The sequence below is a fragment of the Homalodisca vitripennis genome, chromosome 8 (assembly GCF_021130785.1).
Source record: "Homalodisca vitripennis isolate AUS2020 chromosome 8, UT_GWSS_2.1, whole genome shotgun sequence".
Taxonomy (NCBI): domain Eukaryota; kingdom Metazoa; phylum Arthropoda; class Insecta; order Hemiptera; family Cicadellidae; genus Homalodisca; species Homalodisca vitripennis.
The window spans coordinates 70,359,350-70,377,824 of record NC_060214.1 but is presented as its reverse complement, the minus strand read 5'-3'; the positions used below and the strand labels follow the sequence as shown (position 1 = coordinate 70,377,824).

The following is an 18,475-nucleotide window of genomic DNA, read 5'->3' as shown; positions in this document are numbered from 1 at the left end:
ATCATACCTGTGCATTTCAATCGAAAATCATAACGTACCCTTACACTATGAGGCAAAAAATGCAGTCCACTAATGGTTCCCTTGTTTTAAAACATTTCAAATTTGGAATCTGAAACGACTAGTTTCATACATAAATACATAAATTAGAAACATGTATTATTAAATTATTAGCTAAATCAAAAGTTAATTCAGGACTTGCTCATTCTATTAGATCTATTAGAAACTGCTGGTTCATATCTTAACCAAATATGAGAATCCAAAAATTATCTCTTAGGTCAATCCAGACTTCATTATTTAAGTCACTCACGAATTGCTTTATTATAACATTTTGGTTGTGGCAAGCTAAAACTAATTGTTTGCATCAGGGATGTTGACAAAAAAACTTTATTTCTCATCATCCAAATGGCGAATTGAAAGCATTCGGTGCATTTAAATGCAAAATGACATAAATAAATCAACCTGTTTCTAGAAATGTCCATAGATACAGGTTTAATCACAGATCGACAACTGTTTTGAATACTTATTGCTCCAAATGTTCACCCTAAACACACTAAAAAGGCTTTATACGTTCCACGAATGGACCATCGTGTTGATAAAAATAACTTACTTGGCAGAAACTTCCTTAACCACACGATAAATTCATATACGAGATTGAAAACTCACAAATTTGTAAATAATTGAAATTATAAATTGTTGTGACACTAAATTGCCATTGTACATTTTGCCATTGAGTTGTCCACTTACAATAACATTGTAGACATAAATACGGTAACTTTCAAACTTTGAATCTTTTAATTAATTAATACTGGTTGAATTTAATTTTAAATATATAACAACAGAACGCAACCCAATTTTACGAAATTACTCATGCTACGCAGTGCTATTAAGAAATAGTCATATAAAAAGTGGTGGAAATAAAAAATAAAATATTCCTTCCAAATTGTAAGGTAGGGAAATATTTCCTTAAGTTGTAAAGTATTCAAAATTTAGAAGTAAAATAACAATTATTTAAATTAACTAATATTTATTCTTTCTCTATTATCTGTTTTTAAATTTGAAACACTTTCTAAGTAATATAAAATGCCATTAAATAACATTATATATTTTTATATTAATACATATTGTGAATATATTCTAAAATAACGGAAGTGCTAAACTACGACTAATGGTTTTGTATTGTTCGATAAATTTTATATAAATGCAGCTGTGCATAGTGATGGAAACTGGACAGTACAAACATGCCATTGTTCTCAGTTATTTATCAGAGTTGGCGAGAACAAGTTTCCAGCTCTTGTCTATTCCACTGACAATTTCATCTGGCTGAGTTTCAACCATCCATATAAAGTCCGTTCAACTTTTAACATGCACCCATTATTTTAACCAATAAATCTTCCTTTTATAATACGTCAGAAAGTCAGTTCACTCTAATAAATACAACCCAAGCATAGGTTACAAGAGTCATTTCAAACGAATCAGTATGATAAGAGTTGTAAGAAATTAGTTAACTTCTTCTATTTCAAGTGATTCAGTCCTAAAAAATAAAACTCTTTTTTCGTCTAGTAATTTAAAAAGGAAGATAAGAGAAGAAGAAGAGGCATATGCTTCTAGGTATGAATGAGGCAACGCGCAAACCGATATAGGTTTGAACAAGAAATTTATGTAATATAAAATATATTTATTACATGTAATGTTTTAGATAGGCTACAGTCCCTAGGATGACAATTCTCCGCTCTGTTATATTTAATGGTCGTTAGCAGACGCTGTTTTTCACTTTGATCGAAAATTATAAATGTAATATATTTAAATCAATTTCTCACACAATATTTTATGATATCATTAATGTTATGATTTGAATTAAACTCAATTATTAGTAGGGAGAAATAATATAATTTACTGTAATGAGAATTTCTTTCCATAATATGCTTTATTTAGCTGGAAGCAGCCACGTTTAAGAAGGTTAATTAATCAAAACTAAGACCTTGAGCCGTAGAATGGTTATCCGAGTGTAACTGAAGTCCGATCTCGTTGATGACTGTATCTGTTGTAAACATTAAATGTTACTTTGTTAGAAACTAGATTTACAATCAACAAAATATAATTTAATTAAATTTTGTTAATGAATATATACTAAATGAAGTCAAAACTGTTACAAATATGTAGTAAATATAAAATGGCGTAGGAATTTCCATTTATAATAAATAGCATAATTGATAATTTATGAAAATGTACGGACTACCATAAAAATAACTTAGGAAAAATTATTTTAAGTTTCGTATTTGTAAATAAAATGTTGTTTTAAAGTATCAAAGCGTTTTATTATCCTCAGTATTTTTTTTTTTAACTTTCACGGTGTACATCTTGAATTTACCAGACTATATTCCCGAGATACAGCAGGAAGTAAGTTATTTCCCCGAATTGCCCTCCATCGCCGCTCTTATGTCCTGGTAATCAAGTCATGTCCTTCTTTTGTCATCTGGGACACTGAAGTTTACGACTATTTTCTCCAGTGTATGCCTTTGCTACTGAATTTACAAAAGAAGAAGTGCATTGTTAAATAAAACATTTTTAAATCTTTAGTTTGTAAACATTTTTATTAATCATGCTCTATTATGCGCAAAGTTTACCTACCACCGTTACTGCCTTTACTGTATCCTCTAAATCAGTGAACATGAGAGTAATATAACGTTCCCATGTTGTATAAGTTTAATTAATAATAAGCATTAAAGCAAATATAAAAATAGCTTAAACTTATATTGGACCTGTGTATAATAGCAGTTTTCTACACTAAGAGCCAAGTGTGATTCTTTTCGGGGTACAATCGTATTTACGAACGAGGTAATGGCGAGTTCTAAAATACGATTAAGCGCCTAAAGACACTTTCGCTTTGTGTGTCTTAAAAACTGTTTTTTTTCTCAATATGGAAAGCAAAACTAAAACTTAAACGTTTTATTTGATTTTTATTGCATCATTTAACAAGGTACTCATACTGTCAGAAACAACTGACTTCTAATGAAACATTAACAAAAATTGGGATAACCACACTGAATACTTAAATAGTGCACCAGCTGATGTTTTAGATCTGTTTTAAATAACGAAAACAATCACTTTAACTACTGTTGTCTGTGCAGTATGATAAAAAATACATTTAGGACTATTTTAGTAATATAACATATATATATATATATATATATATATATATATATATATATATATATATATATATATATATATATATATATATACATATAATATTTCTAGATGTTACCCACTCATTCGTCCACAATTCATTTTGAACACAGAGACATTATGAGCATATTATTTTTAAATGGCATTCCAAACAATCCTGAGATAAGTGAGCCACTAAAAATATTCCAATCTCTTGATCAATTTTAGATTTAAGTTTATAGATCCCGCCTTTAGGTCAGACAGCGAAACAGTTTTTTTTATAAGTAGCTATAACATTTCTCGAATTTCTCTCCAATATTTCATGATACTTTAATTAATAGCTCAAACAATATCAGTAACAACTTAACTATTTTAGGGTAGTGCAGAAACGTCCTATGTTTAATAGGAGACTAAACTCGAAGTCCTTAACTTTTCAGCTAACGCACTTATGATATAATAAATTATGGCATTGTACTGTAGTTGATTAATATCCCCATAACTCATACTCAGACAAAGGAAAGCTTCTGCATGTATCATGACATTGTAAAGTGTAACTGACTTTGATATATGAATAACAATAAACGTTTGCCATCACATTTTTAATATTATTATACTTTATATTCTTGACTTAGAAAGGTGATTTAAGAATACATTTACTATCTGCAGATTAAATCAAAAAGGGAGTTTGGAAAACCAGTCGGCATATTTTCAGAATATAAATAGCCATATATGTTATAGTCCAGTCATTTAGGTTTTATCTGCGGAAAAAAGTTCCTAGTGAGCTGAATTTTGGTACCTATACAGCTTCATTATGGCGTTTTAATGAAGATGTGAAAAATCGACAATGATATCGTGCCGGCTAAAAGAGTTATAAGGGTTAAATGGGCACGAAAATCTGGTTTTCGCGAATATCTCGCGACCTATAAATCGGAGTTCAATAAAAGTCATAATAAAAGTTATTCCTCATACGATTATCTACAAAATATGTTTCTTGCATTTTTCTGTAAAGTCAACCGTTTTTGGGCTAGAGCGCTGAGTAAGCGACTACATTATGATAATGCACTCGTTTCCGCATCACCTTTGAGGTAGAATGCAAGGCGTGTTTTTTTACATTGTTTCCCCCATAGGCACAATCCATGATCTGTAATAACAGTTTTTTTTTTAGTTTTATGCTCAGTAATTATTTATTTGTACATTGAAATATAGGAAAAAAGTTTTTGAAGAAGTGGGTGGTAATAATTGAAACTTCATATTTTATGTGCTTTGTGTTGTTAGTTTAGCAAAGCTGCAGTATCTGTAATTGTCCATTGAATTTTATGATTTTGGAGCACCGTACATTGCTAGTAGAAAGTGTATTCCAGCATTGACAAGGGCATCTTGAGCGCAATTTTCTTGTTGGAATATTTCTGCAGAATTGTGTGACCTTATTCGAACATCTTCATGAATTTTAATTTTTCCTTTCCCAAAAAGTGTTGAAGTTGGGTCACATCTGGTCATAGCACGTAAGAACAAGAATATTTTTCTTGCAGTGTGGATACTTGTTGAGGCTCTCAGTCGAGTATATTTTTGTATCAACATTGTTTATCCCTGGTTTCTTAAAAAATGGAGGTAGTATTGATGTAGTATCAAATATTTGTGTGCGTGCAGAGAAGTACCAATAGATCTATTTATTCGCCAACGATAATTGTAGTATTATTTATTGATTTTTCAATAAAATTGCTGTTTCAACTATTAATACGTGTCATCATAACGTGCTTGTCTTGTAGAAATACAAACTTTTTTCGAAATTCTGAATAAGCTCTCTTTTTTTAATCGATCAGATATATTTTTGTATCAACATTTTTTTTCTTCGTACCCTGGTTAGTCTTAAAAAATATTAGCTGCAGTACCTCGAAAGCAAATTATAGTCAAGATTTGTTTTTTGTGGTATTACAATATTACTCCCATATCGAGCAATCAATTCTTTTATAATTGTTTTGCCATCTGGAACATAACCTTGAATTACATCTTTCAACTCAGCCAATGTGGATTGACAATCGTAATTGTTTTCAATGTAATGGAAAACATTGTCCATAGCAATTCTGATATTGTCATCCAATGGACGGCCTACATCACCCTTTCCACTAAGTAACAAAAAATTAGAGAAACCTTTATCATGGTACTTAGCTTCGACAGAGAAAAGGTCATAATCAAAATTTACACGCTCCTTTACATTTCTTCCATATTATTATCACCACGCGTCTTTAAATGTGAGAGTACTCACTTTTCTTATAGCGCGTCTGTATTTTTTTCTTTTTTTCGAAAGATTTCTTCACTTGCTTCTTCTCCACAAAACAAACATAATTTCTTAAATCAAAATAATTAATTCTTTTTTGCGGGGAGATGATGATGTACTCGGCTCTTCTTAACGTCGTTCGAAGGCCGTAATACTCAAATTGTTCGTATAATTATTACGACAATTACTGTGAACATTTACAAATGTCACGGTATTCAAATATTTAATGTTACCCTCACTTCTAGTGACACTTGCATTTTGTATGTTTGTTGACCACGTCTGACTTCTACTACGTCACCACTAGATAACGATTCATTACATGTGAAACATTTATCACTCATTATGAAAACTGTTCAAGAGCACAAAACTACGAAAAAAACGTCTTTAACACACAAGAAATATATTGAATATTTTGAAATATCTTGAAATATATTTAAACTGAGCTAAACACAGTCCGACAGGCAGTAGCAGGTATAAAGGGACGGGTCTCAGAACAATAAAGAACGGAACATCTGCCAGTGGAGATCATTTGTATTATATATAGCAGATTTTACTAAATTCCAAAACCTCTTTAATATAAGTATATTTGTCACAAAACACCCGAGTAGAAGTTAGAAGTTTTAAGAAAACTTAAATACATTGATAAAAAGCAATAGAGATGACGACTTATACGAATACGGTATATAATACCATATGTGAGTGCATTATACTAGCTTTCTCAGCATTCTAGTCCGAAAACGGTTGTATTTACAGAAAAATACAAGAAACAGTTTTTTGTAAATGATCGTATGAAAAATAATTTTTATAATAACCTTTATTGACCTCCGATTTATAGATCGCGAGATATTCGCGAAAAACTTATTTTCGTGACGTTTTGACCCTTATAAATTTTCAACCGGCACGATATCAATGTCGATTTTTCACATCTTCATTAAAACGCCATAATGAAGGTGTATACCAAAATTCAGCTCAACAGGAATTTTTCTGCAGATCGAAGTTTAAAAAACCTAAAATGACTGGACTATTAATAAGGTACCCTAAGAATTACTACTTATTTCAGTATACTCGGTTCATTAGTTTTTACTGATTAAGTGATACACACCCACACAGAAACGCACAGAGAGAGACACCATTAGATTTATATATATATATATATATATATATATATATATATATATATATATTTATGTCAATATATTGCGGCATAACCTAAAGAATGTAAAAACCTTTGTTAATATCAGTAAACAGGCTCATGCTCACGAAAGTTTCAGTTAGCGACCGTTTGTACTTTGCAGTGTCCGTATCCATTCTGCAATGCCCACGCTATTACAAACATTAACATTGTGTTATAACTGTAATAAATTTAAAATAAATTATTTCCTACAAAATACATGTACATAATTTATCAACAACACGACTGAACATAATTTTAATCAAGTGCAACTCATAATCAGCAAATATTGCATGATTACTTTGAATTTGTCTAAACATTTAATAAAACTTGTATTAATTTATTAGATAATACAGATCGTTAAGATAATTATTTGAATTTACAGGATTTTCTACAGACAGAACATTTTATCAAAGTTATAAATCTTAAATAAGTGTTTACTAGTAATTTAGTATCAGAATATCTCTAGCAATGAATTTGTATTGTACCTTGATAACTAAATACTGTTATAATTTAGCAAATTATCATCAAAATAAGTAGTGAAAAAGTATTTAAACTCTTATAAAATCTCTCCTTTTGCTAGAATGTTCGTTCAATTATATTCAAGGGTCGTGAAGTGGAATTTGAAGTGAAAAAAGGTAAACGTTGCATAAATAATGAAGAAGTAAGGGATGTCCTGACACTTTCTGGAGCTTCTTCTGTTTACTTGCTTTGTTCCAGTTGCCCGTAATATTTGTATAGTTCAATACCAGGGTGTACAAAACTATACAAGGTACGCAACACCATTTGTGTCCTTAGGTGACATGCAATATTTAAAATCTATAACTCATGTTATTCTCGAGGTGTTCCGCCGAAATATAGACAGACAAACAACAATACAAAAAAGAAGTAAACCAAATATTACGCATCATATAACTCAACATTGTAGAAGTGAATTTCATGGAAAAGAAAAATTCTACATATGTATTTTTTATATTTGTATATGTATTTGTATTACATATGTATTAGTAAAGCTTGTATACAAAATAATACTTAACGATTTGTAAATAAATTTATATATATTTATATATATATATATATATATATATATATATATATATATATTTTTATATATATGTATATATAGCGCAAAATTAAATCTTATATATATATATACATATACATCGTATACTTAAATGTTATGTATATGTTGCTATTGGCAATAAAGAAAAGAAATTAAATGAATATTTGTTTGGTGTGTAAGGCGCGTCCGGGCGGCAGTCTGAATTTGTAGCTTGTTTCTATCGGAGCCTGCGCCTTATACCATTTGATGAATGCCTATCTTTATTGTACTGAAATTAACCGAGTAAGTAATTGCTATATATAATTATTAATAAAAATAATAGATATGCCACTTGCAATAATATTAATTTGAAAAATTCTGTGACAGACCTCTTATACAACAGTAGTAATTAATTTCGCAATTCACTTCACTGTTTATTGTTTCCATTGTGTATATTATTGATTTAGACTCTGTTGAAGGATTTAGGAAGAAAGTGCGAAACCATACAATTCTTGAAATCAGACACCTTAACGCCATCTATCGTAATTTAAGGGAAACCAGATATGGGCGTTGATAGGTTTTCAAAGTACGCCACCTTGTGCAAGTAGAGAGATGAATAATTATAATACTCTATTTTCTTTATTTAAGATTGAACAAAAGAGAGTAATGTTCCATCGAGTGTTAAATAGCGAGTAAATTGCATTGCATCAGATAAATAGGTGATTATTTTATATTAGTGCCAGTGAGAGTATTGGAGTTGGTTTACAACAATGAATATTTAAAATAATGTTTATAAATTATACTAATACTGATCCTGATTATATTCAATATAATAATACTGATAAGAAAGATAATAAAGTAAATATAGCATAATACACTACTTAACCTAAAATAAATAATCACTGTTTATTTTATGGTTGTTGATTGTGTGTTGTTTATGTTTAGTAATTGATGTAATATTATGTATAATGCATAATACAAGTTATAGAATTTTACCATGTAAAACGTCCAATCATGCAACCAATGCAAGCAGTCAAATTTATTTTCACTATTATTTGTTTCTAGAAGATAAAAGCATTATAAAATTGAACTGATGGTTAACTCTCTCTCTCTCTTACACTGAGCAAAAAAAACTACTTTATGCACTTAAAATATTGCGAAACTAATTTTTCAACAAGAACAACACCAATTTTAACTGGTAGTATACAAGGCATAAAGCTAGAATTAGGTTATTGCCGACTTCTCCAAAAAAACTTTTTGTATTGTTGACGAAAATTTAAAAATGGAAAACAAACAAAAATGAGACAGGAAATAACGAAATAATTGATTTTTAACTTTTTACACCAGTTCATACATTTATTAAAATGTATATATGATAGCCATCTGTATGTGATAAAATCACAACTTTGACAATACGCATGAGTGGAGAAATTAAATAAATAATGAAGTTATCAACAGATTTTAAGGTAAACAATAATAAACATTTATAAATTCGCTAAACTCTGATGAATACTTATATGAACGCAACTTTTTTTAGAGACTTTTTAGTCAAAGATTTACTTTCTTCAATCAACATTAAACCAAAATTAATTCTGGTTGCTACTACTCTGTGTAATAATCCAAACAGATGCTTATAGGCCAGAAGTGAAAAAAATACACGTGGATGTTTACAATGTGAACCAATGAATATATACATAAAGTCCATGTTTACATCTAGTCCTTTGGTTCTAAAACCTATGTTGCTCTAGTCTAGGTGGATGATGGCTGAGTCTGGAACTGGATCAGAATCACCAGGTAAGTTGTCACCGCTCCAGCCATCTGTACAGACAGAACACCTCAGTCTACTTGCCATATCATGTTTGATGCTCACTAGTTTATTTTGTTGCTTTAGCAATTAATCTCTTGAGTGAAGTTTCTTAAAGAGAATATGACTGTTACGTTATCACTATGACACAATAATATATCAATGATAAATTCTACCAAAAGTAATTACTTACAGCTGTGAGAGTCTCGTTGTGAATCTGGAAATATCCAAGAGCAGAGAATCTTGCGTTGTGATGAGGCAACTGGAGAAGAAACCCTTCCAACTGGAAGTAAACTATATAAATACGTGTCTACTTTCCAATTAATAAAAGTATACTGTGCCTTTAAATTCAAGTTTCATAAATATTGTGCTTTGTAATGAAACCACGAAAGCCTTATTACATACTAAAGTTTTAATAAATCAAAATTTAATTAAATAACCTTAATATACAATCTCAATGTATAAACAATTCCTTAATATTAAAAAAACAATACATCTAGTTTTTACAAATAGTAAATTACGAAACATTCTTGCCAACTTAATTTAGGAGGTGTTAGTTGAAATATTTTCAGATCCTTCTTCTTTATCCTCTTTGAGGAGAAACTATGATATTTGTTTGTTTGAATTTTTCTAATTCAACTTCAGTATTATTTTTTTATTTCCTGTCTTGTGCCTTCATGTTCATGCTACGCTTGTTTTTCTTCCAACCAGTTGGGCAAATCTCTCACCGTTAGACTTTAATCGCCTCTGGGAGCTAGGTGACATAGGAACACCGTACGTGTCTTACGCTAGAATAACGAATTACTGCTTATTGTGAATTTGCTTGTATTAATTTAACTTTATCAACTAATGGTTCGTATATTCTACTTCTTAGATTTCGTCTGTATAGTACTGGACCAGGTTGCAGTAACCATGTTGTTAGTGAAGTACCATTTGCCTATCGGCGTGGATGTATGAACATTATGTCAGGGGGAGTGCATTTTGTTGCTGTACATAGTAAAGAGCGTAATTTACAGACTCTGAAGGTACAGACTCCCAGTATCGTCGGTCCAGTCCTTCTGATTTTATTGGCAGTGCAATGATCATACATATAATTACATTAAACTTTTCAAATTTTTCTATTTCCAGCAGGATTGTATGGGCTAGTTAATGCTTTTGGAATTCCCTTTTGATGTCGATATGTCCCTATTTCGTAAAAACATTATTTGCCTTTGTCAAAATTGATGTGCTTTGGGATTCCATAAAGAGAAAATAGTTTTTCAAACATTCTATCACAGTATTCAAAGTCATCTCTTTGCAGGACAAGAGAATGGAAAGCGAGATTACTTTTCAAACATATTTAATATATAACGAGTTCTACTTGACGAGGTTAGGGGATTTTAAAATCAATATTCGGTCCCTCAAGAGATTAAGTGGCCTTTATCAAAGTCTTAGTTTGTTTGAGTAATCTAGGTTTTTTACTTGATTTGGTATTATTCAAAGAGTACGGTAAATGTTTGCTGCCTAGCCACAGTAGTAGAGACATGTTATTCTCGGATGACAATTAGCCTATTTCATATCAAAACGTTTGTTGTTCTTTTTAGAAGCATTACAGATCCGACAAAGTGCGTCTGCAAATACGTTTTCTTTATCAAGTCAATATTGAATGTCACGAAAAGGAGAAATCTCTAGTCACCAGTAAATAATCTAGTTATTTTTTATTGCATGAAGCGTTTTGGTAAAAAATTAATGATAAAACTTTCTTATCAGTTACGAGATTAAATTGTGTTCCAAACAAAATATGTCTCCATTTATTAATTGATTCTCCTATGGTCTATGCTTATCTATCTACCGCTGAGTGTTGTTTTCCACTTCCGGACAAAGCCTTAAAAAATCAAGCAACAAGACGTCCATTTTAACCTCAATGTAGCATATATTGCAACTCCCGAAACATCAACTGATTTTCTGGTTCAATGGTCACAAGAAATGATTTTTCTAGTATGTTTTACAGTAGCATGAGAACTATCCAATGTTCGTTTCTGATAAGCAACATCATTAGGCAGAGGCATTGCTATATAAACATTAAATATAGCTTTAATCTCTTTGATTCGGGACGTATAAATTTATATCTGATGCAATAACTAAGGATAGATATAGTACTTTGTGTGAATTTACATTTCTTGAGGTTAAACGTCAGATTGTATTTCTTAGCTGCATTTTTAAGGTTTCCTAAGTTTTCATGGAGATCCTGTTTACCCATTCCTCATATTGGAACATTATCAGTGTATTCGAAAGTATCTTCCAGTACTTCTGAAATAACATTATTTTTTGTCCTTTGAAAATACCACTAGTAATTCCAATGGCAATGAGCTCTTGAGCTCGTATTTCAGATGAATAAACCCTTTGTCTTCCTTAAAAAACCGCCTTGTCTCAGTCCAATAGGTCTTTAGTTATGTATGTTATGTCCAACGAAAATCATTAATTATATATACTGAAATAATAATGGGGGTTGCACATTAGCACAGACAACGATAAAAACTGAGTAAAATAATTTAGGCTACCCAAAATCTACAGTAACAGTACTATGTAGATTCATAATACCATATCCTATATGATTTCTTGTAAGCATTGCCTTGTCAGACAGATCTGCCTTAACATGTTATTTATTTGATGATACCATTCTGTTTAACTTGTTTGACTGGAAATGTTTGAAGGTTATTATCCAGTACAAAATATTTATCACTCACTTGATGGCTTCAAAACAACATATGATAGTGTATTGTATTTACAAATAGTAAATTGTATACCATGTTTTATATTTACAGAGTTTATTGTACTTTAAATATCTCATAAAATACTTCCATTTATATAAAGTCTTATTACTTTTTTCAACTTTTAATACCTACTGCAAACCTGGTTTCTTTCAGGAAATTATTGGAGCTTAAGTGTATTAGTTTCTGTATTGGATAATCGTAAGTGCTTTAAAAGTGCAGTTAGCATTTAAATATTTAGTGGATAAAACGTAACATATATGTTAAATATAAAGTTTTGCGTAATGTTACTACAATGATTTATATTATTACAATTTATTCTATGATAATAGTCTTGTACTAATATGTCCCATCGTTAATTTATAATAAAACCCGGTTTTAGTGTTTCAAGAAATTGTACTCGTATTATAGGACATTTATTTAACTTTGTCACATAATTTAAATATGTCAAGCATTATTAATCTACGTACTGTTGTGTTTATAATTTTTATTATATTATAATACTATTTTAATATGTATATTATAACTAAATACTATAAATAATGTATACCATTGCACGTTAAAGGCAAGGTTTACCAATTTTAGTAATTGTACTGCTACTATAATATCACTATAGGACATAAAAAATTATTTGTACCTGTTTCTTCAAAATTGGATCCAGATCTTTGTTCATAAACTTGGAGATCAACATTCCTGTCTCATCAGCCTAGAATAACATTAAATATCCAGATTTAAAAACTTAAAATTCAAATTACCCATTAGAACAGCAACATTTTAGAAATAGGACAACATGGAAAAATACTAGTAATTAATGCTTTCTATATATTATTACTTCTCTTCCTTTATATTTTTCATTTGGAAGCAACTATTACAAAGCACTGTGGATAATAACTACCAAGAAATATAAATCAATCTTAAATTCGAAATGTATACGTGATGACAAACTATTAGAGATAGTATATATTAAAATACATATTAGGCATCTCTACTTTAACTTCAACCAATTACTTGGGAGTTAAAACGCTTCGAACTACTTGTTTCAAACCGTAATAACCAGGAAATTACTAATACCGGGTCATATATCGATTTATCAAAGATAAAAGGCTTGTATGAATATCGAAATTAAAGACGATTTCTGCTTTAGTTATTTAATCAGGTGCACTATTGAAAACTCTAAAGATCCTGATAGATATGAAAAATTAGTAAATGATGAAACTTTTTTTGGATTTGACTATCCATTATCGTTCAAAGAGGTAAAATTGTTTGAAGAATTAAGTTTTTATCCAAAATACAGGTATCAAAAAATGTCCACAAATATCTATGTTTTTGATTTAAAATGTAATATTGTTCCGTTATAAATATCAGAAAAATATGACAAAGAGTTAAAAATCGATCTACTATTTGTAAAATTAAGAACAATATGACTACGTTTTCATAACGATCTAAAGTTAGCTTAATTCCTTTAAATTATTTAAGCACGAACACAAAATCTGCTATGTAGGAGATGTCTAAGCCATTTCTACAAATCTAAATGATTTAGCTGATCATTTGCAATTTGTAAGCAGTATGTGGGTTGTAGCCAATTATGCCATTTCCATGTCAGACAGCAATAAGATGAAGATTATGGTTATATTTTTTAAGTTGATCTAGAATATCCAAAAAATTTATATGAAAACCATAGAGATTTACTACCTCTTAGAAACAAATCATATGAGTATGTGGAGTGTTTTTTTTATTCGAGAAATTTCAAATAGTATATAGAAGAGGGGATAATTTGAAAAGTGTTAACAGAGTGATCACTTTTGACAAAAAATCCTTACTCGAAAAAAACATAGATTTTAACAAAAATATTTGGACAAAAGTGAAAAAAGGCTTTTAAAAGTAGATGAACAATTCGTTATTTGGGAAGAGTATAGAATATTTTCGAAATATATGCGACATAAAATTACGTAATGAAGTATTTTAAATGAAACAAGCGAAGAAAAACTTCAAAACCTTTGACAATGAAAACTATATTGCGAGCAAAAAAATTTAAAATTAACCAAACCAATCTATATAGGATTACGAGTTTTATTACGATAAATTAAAAAAATATCCTCCTTGATCTCAATATATATATATATATATATATATATATATATATCTTGATATCTTGACATACATACGTATATCTTGATATATGTCGAAAGATCCTTACAAAATTGTTAAAGAAAATTTGAACGACTAGTATAAGAGATTATCCGAGAAATCACGAATGTTTCAGCAGTGAATATAAGCTAGTAATCGGAAAATTCAAAGACGTGCCAAATGACGAAATACTGGAAGAATTTTGCAGTTTTGCTGTACAAATATACGCGTATAATTATCTTCTCAAATTCCAATTAAATATAAAGTGATTAATAGAAGTGTCCTAGGTAAAACCTTAAATATGCATAATTTAAAGAGACGCTTATTCCAAAATATTAGATAATATAAAGAAATGACAGTGATAATGAGCTCCAGACACGAACTTTACAATAACAATGAACAAATTATCGCATCGCTCAAAAGATGGCAAAGAAATTGTTTTAGAATACAAGATCGATACAACACCATTTAGTTACAAAAATTATATTTTAGGTGTTTAAAACAAAATAGGAAACTTGGCATGAAAATTCACTCAAAATCCATGAAAAATCTGTTAAATCAACCAAATAATGATAAAAAAATCTGTCAATACTCCAAAAAAGAAATTGCTAAATACAATGAAACAATCTATCAAGAATGCTACCAAAAACAGTTAAATATCAATGAAAAAATCTCTTAAGAGTACCACCAAAAACAGCTAATTATCAATGAAATATCTATGGATAATCTTTTAATATAAATTTTTATAAACGAAAGATTTTTGTTTACTGTCACAAAGGTAAAGGAAAAACACAAAATATCGATTCTAAAATTGTTCAAACTAAAAATAGATTATCTAGAAATTCTGCTAAGTATAAGTAAAATAAAAGTAAATTATAAAAAACACCTAATGAATAAGTAAGTATATTTATTAAAATAAAGAGTTGATAAAGATGAAACAGATATTAATGCTAAGGAAATTAATGTACAAGTGAGAAAAATGATTAAACAGAGGAAAATAATAACTTTGGAATTGATGATTTGTAGGGGGCGATTTAGTAATAAATAAAAATTTGTTAGGAACAAAATTGAGGCTTTAAGTATTTTAGAAATGTTATGGAAACTTCTTTTAAATGTTTGGTCAAGGGCAGTTACAAGAAAATGTTAAAGATGGTTCAAAAGCGTTTGAAGATATTGTAAAAAAGCAATAAAATCAATCACAAACCGCCAAATATTTTCCACACAGATAAGGGTTTATGGAAAAAAAAAAATTTTATGAAAGTTTTGTACAAACAAAACATTAAAATTTTCTTCACCGAAAATTAATAAAAATCTAGTATTTGTTGAGAGATATAACAAAACTCAAAACGAGAGAGTGAAAGTTTTTTTAGAGATAAATAAAAACTTTAAGTGGGTCGATATTTCACCAAATACAGTTAAAAATATAATAATTCAGTTTATAGCACGGTTAAAATAAGGCCAAAAGATGTAGATAAAGATGCAGTAAAAGAGTTTTCAAAATTAACGTACAAATTGTAAAGAAATAAAACATTTAAAGGTATTTTCAAAAAAATAACCGTAAAAAAGATCAGGTTTATACTATCATTGTAAATAATAAAATGGAAAAATTAATTTTAGAAAAGAAAGGATGTACACTATATAAAGATAATACAATTATTTTCGAACTTTACGATTGGCATTGCAGTAAATATTAGAAACAAGCATATTATAAAGAATGTATTAGAGGAATTTGTTAAACCATTTCCGTTAACTTAATTACATTAAAACATAAAACCAATATGTAATACTTTTATTTTTTGTGAGGCCTTTCGATAGCAAGGCTATTTTCTGATAGCCTTGCTATCGAAAGGCCTCACAAAAAATAAAAGTATTAAATATTGGTTTTATGTTTTAATGTAATTAATTTAACAGTAACCAATATAAGCTCCATCTACAACAAAACCATTTCAGTGCAAATGTGGAAGATAAAATCAACAATTCCGTAATTTACAAACAAAATATCATAAACTAGCAGTTCTATCTAATTAATATTAATATTATTATCATGCGATTTAGTTGTATTACTTAGTAATATTTATGTTGGATAAATACAGTGGTTTCATGAAAGAACTGTATTCTTAAATATTTTTACGGGTATATTTTACAGGACCACTTGATTTTACTTAAATTTTCATCATTTTAACCCGTTTTTACTTGATCCCAATAAAACCTTATTCTTACCTAAAAACGAAGTTTTTTTAATATTTTCAGATTAGCCCTCGAATGACTCACAATTATTTTTATTTACATTTTTATTATTAGTAACACATTTTGAGATTTGGAGTTAAAGATTTTGTGTGGGGAACAAATGGTTTTTCTTGTAATTATCATTATTCTGGATTAAATCTTAAATAAATTGTTGTATTGCTTTCATTTTTTAGCAAATTGCCATTATATTCTTGAACAAATAGCACAATTTGTTGAATTGTTTTCTAAATTGGAATAATGTCAATTTCATTTCGGTTTTCACTGTTTTTTATCCATAAGCAACAGTTGGGAAACAGGTATACAAAATTTTCGATTCTTTGCTAGAATGTTTTAAAGGTTTTAAAAACTTGGTTTAACAAGATTGCAGTGAATTTCAATTACATTAAATGGTCTAAATTTTGGCATTTTATTACATAAATAAGGCTGATTTGTTTAATTCTTGCTCGATCAATTCCTAATGAATCTTCTATAATTGCTGAAAAATTATTCTTCCAGGAGATTTTATTTGAATTTTTAAGACTGTTTTCATTTGAAATTCCAGTCATGTAGAAGGTCTTTGTGTAAGATGTTCTTACGCATTTAGAATCAATGATTAGGATATGTGTAATTAGGATCATAAACCTAATCCTAATAAGGATGATAAGATACCCTAATCATTACTCAAGTCAGTAGTATTATTAGGGAATGTGTTACTGGCATTATTATCCTAAAGATGGATATATTGTTATGGACATTAATAATAATTAATTATTATATGAATCAACTCGATCATTAACTTTGTGATGATATGTTTTCAGCCATTACTCAAATCAATTGAATCTATGAAAGCATGTGTCATTGGAATTATTAATCTGTGATATTAAACTGTATCTTATATAACTAACCTAACAAACTAAAACAATTCAGTGAATTATTATACATCAGGAATGCTTATATGAGGCCACCCGGCACCCTTTAGGCAAATAGATCATCTTATTGTAAACTCTTAGTTTAATAGCATTACTATGTGGTTAACTTTATATTACGTAAGAAGCCAGGTAAAATATATTGTGAATCTTCAAAATACAATACTTACCGAGTTAATGACGTCCGTGCTTGAGTTTATTAAGACAACCATGTAACAAATGTGGATCAGGATCCAAGCTCCACCACTAATGTATGCGAACACTTTAACCATTCCGAAGTACAAGAAGAAGTAGTAAGACGTGATAGTGATGTGGACAAATGCAGTGAAGATAACGGCCATCAGCTGATCACCGTAAAAGACATTAGCCTGGTGTACAGCGTCACACAGCATCCAGTAGGTGTTCATCAGAGTCCTCAGTTTCTTGGCTTTAGAGAGCATATCACCTAAAAGGTTGTGTTTCATAGAGAAAAATAACACAATTGTCTGACAATTAAAATTCGACTACTAAAAATAATGTTTCAAACTTTTTCAGCGTATTTTTTATGTTTAAAAGTGATAACACCATATAATAAAATTAAATTAATTAAAACACAACAAAAACTTACAAAAGTGATGAATACAATACACAATGTGTAATATATTACAAAAATTATACATTCAAGTGTATTGAAATAAATGCGTAGCTTAAAACTCGTTCAATAATAAATAAATATATGTATTTTAGAACAATTTAAAGTATACGTGGATTAAAGAGAAATTACATAACATTAGGATAATATAATAAAATAATATCACCATCGTTCTTTAGATTATACATTAGAGGATTTACTAGAGTGAATGAAGAGCTAAATAACATAGTATTAAGTTTCTCATAAATATAATTCAATCCCTAATTCTTATTTAATTCTTTTTTATTATGCTTTGTTGTCGGAGGTAGGATTTAAAGAGAGAAAAAATTAGAAGTGTTCGAAATATATGTGAGTATTA

The 18,475-nt window shown here is 29.2% G+C and overlaps 1 protein-coding gene across 1 annotated transcript; it reads right to left on the bottom strand.

The window, feature by feature from the left end:
• Positions 1 to 9,402: 9,402 nt before the first annotated feature.
• LOC124368220 (putative gustatory receptor 28b) lies at positions 9,403 to 17,926 on the bottom strand. The gene is made up of 4 exons (XM_046825495.1): positions 17,657 to 17,926; positions 12,845 to 12,913; positions 9,651 to 9,740; positions 9,403 to 9,471 (listed from the first exon to the last, which is right to left on the bottom strand). Exons 1-4 carry the CDS (start codon positions 17,924 to 17,926, stop codon positions 9,403 to 9,405), a joined length of 498 nt encoding a protein of 165 aa, XP_046681451.1.
• Positions 17,927 to 18,475: the final 549 nt, after the last annotated feature.

Bases quoted from the DNA above. Each gene is read 5' to 3' on its own strand.
- LOC124368220 (XM_046825495.1), bottom strand. From the start codon at position 17,926: ATGCTCTCTAAAGCCAAGAAACTGAGGACTCTGATGAACACCTACTGG. The intron at 12,914-17,656 runs GTAAGTATTGTA...ATGTTATTCTAG, and splicing joins GCACGGACGTCATTAACTCG to GCTGATGAGACAGGAATGTT. The intron at 9,472-9,650 runs GTAAGTAATTAC...CTGTCTGTACAG, and splicing joins ACAACGAGACTCTCACAGCT to ATGGCTGGAGCGGTGACAAC.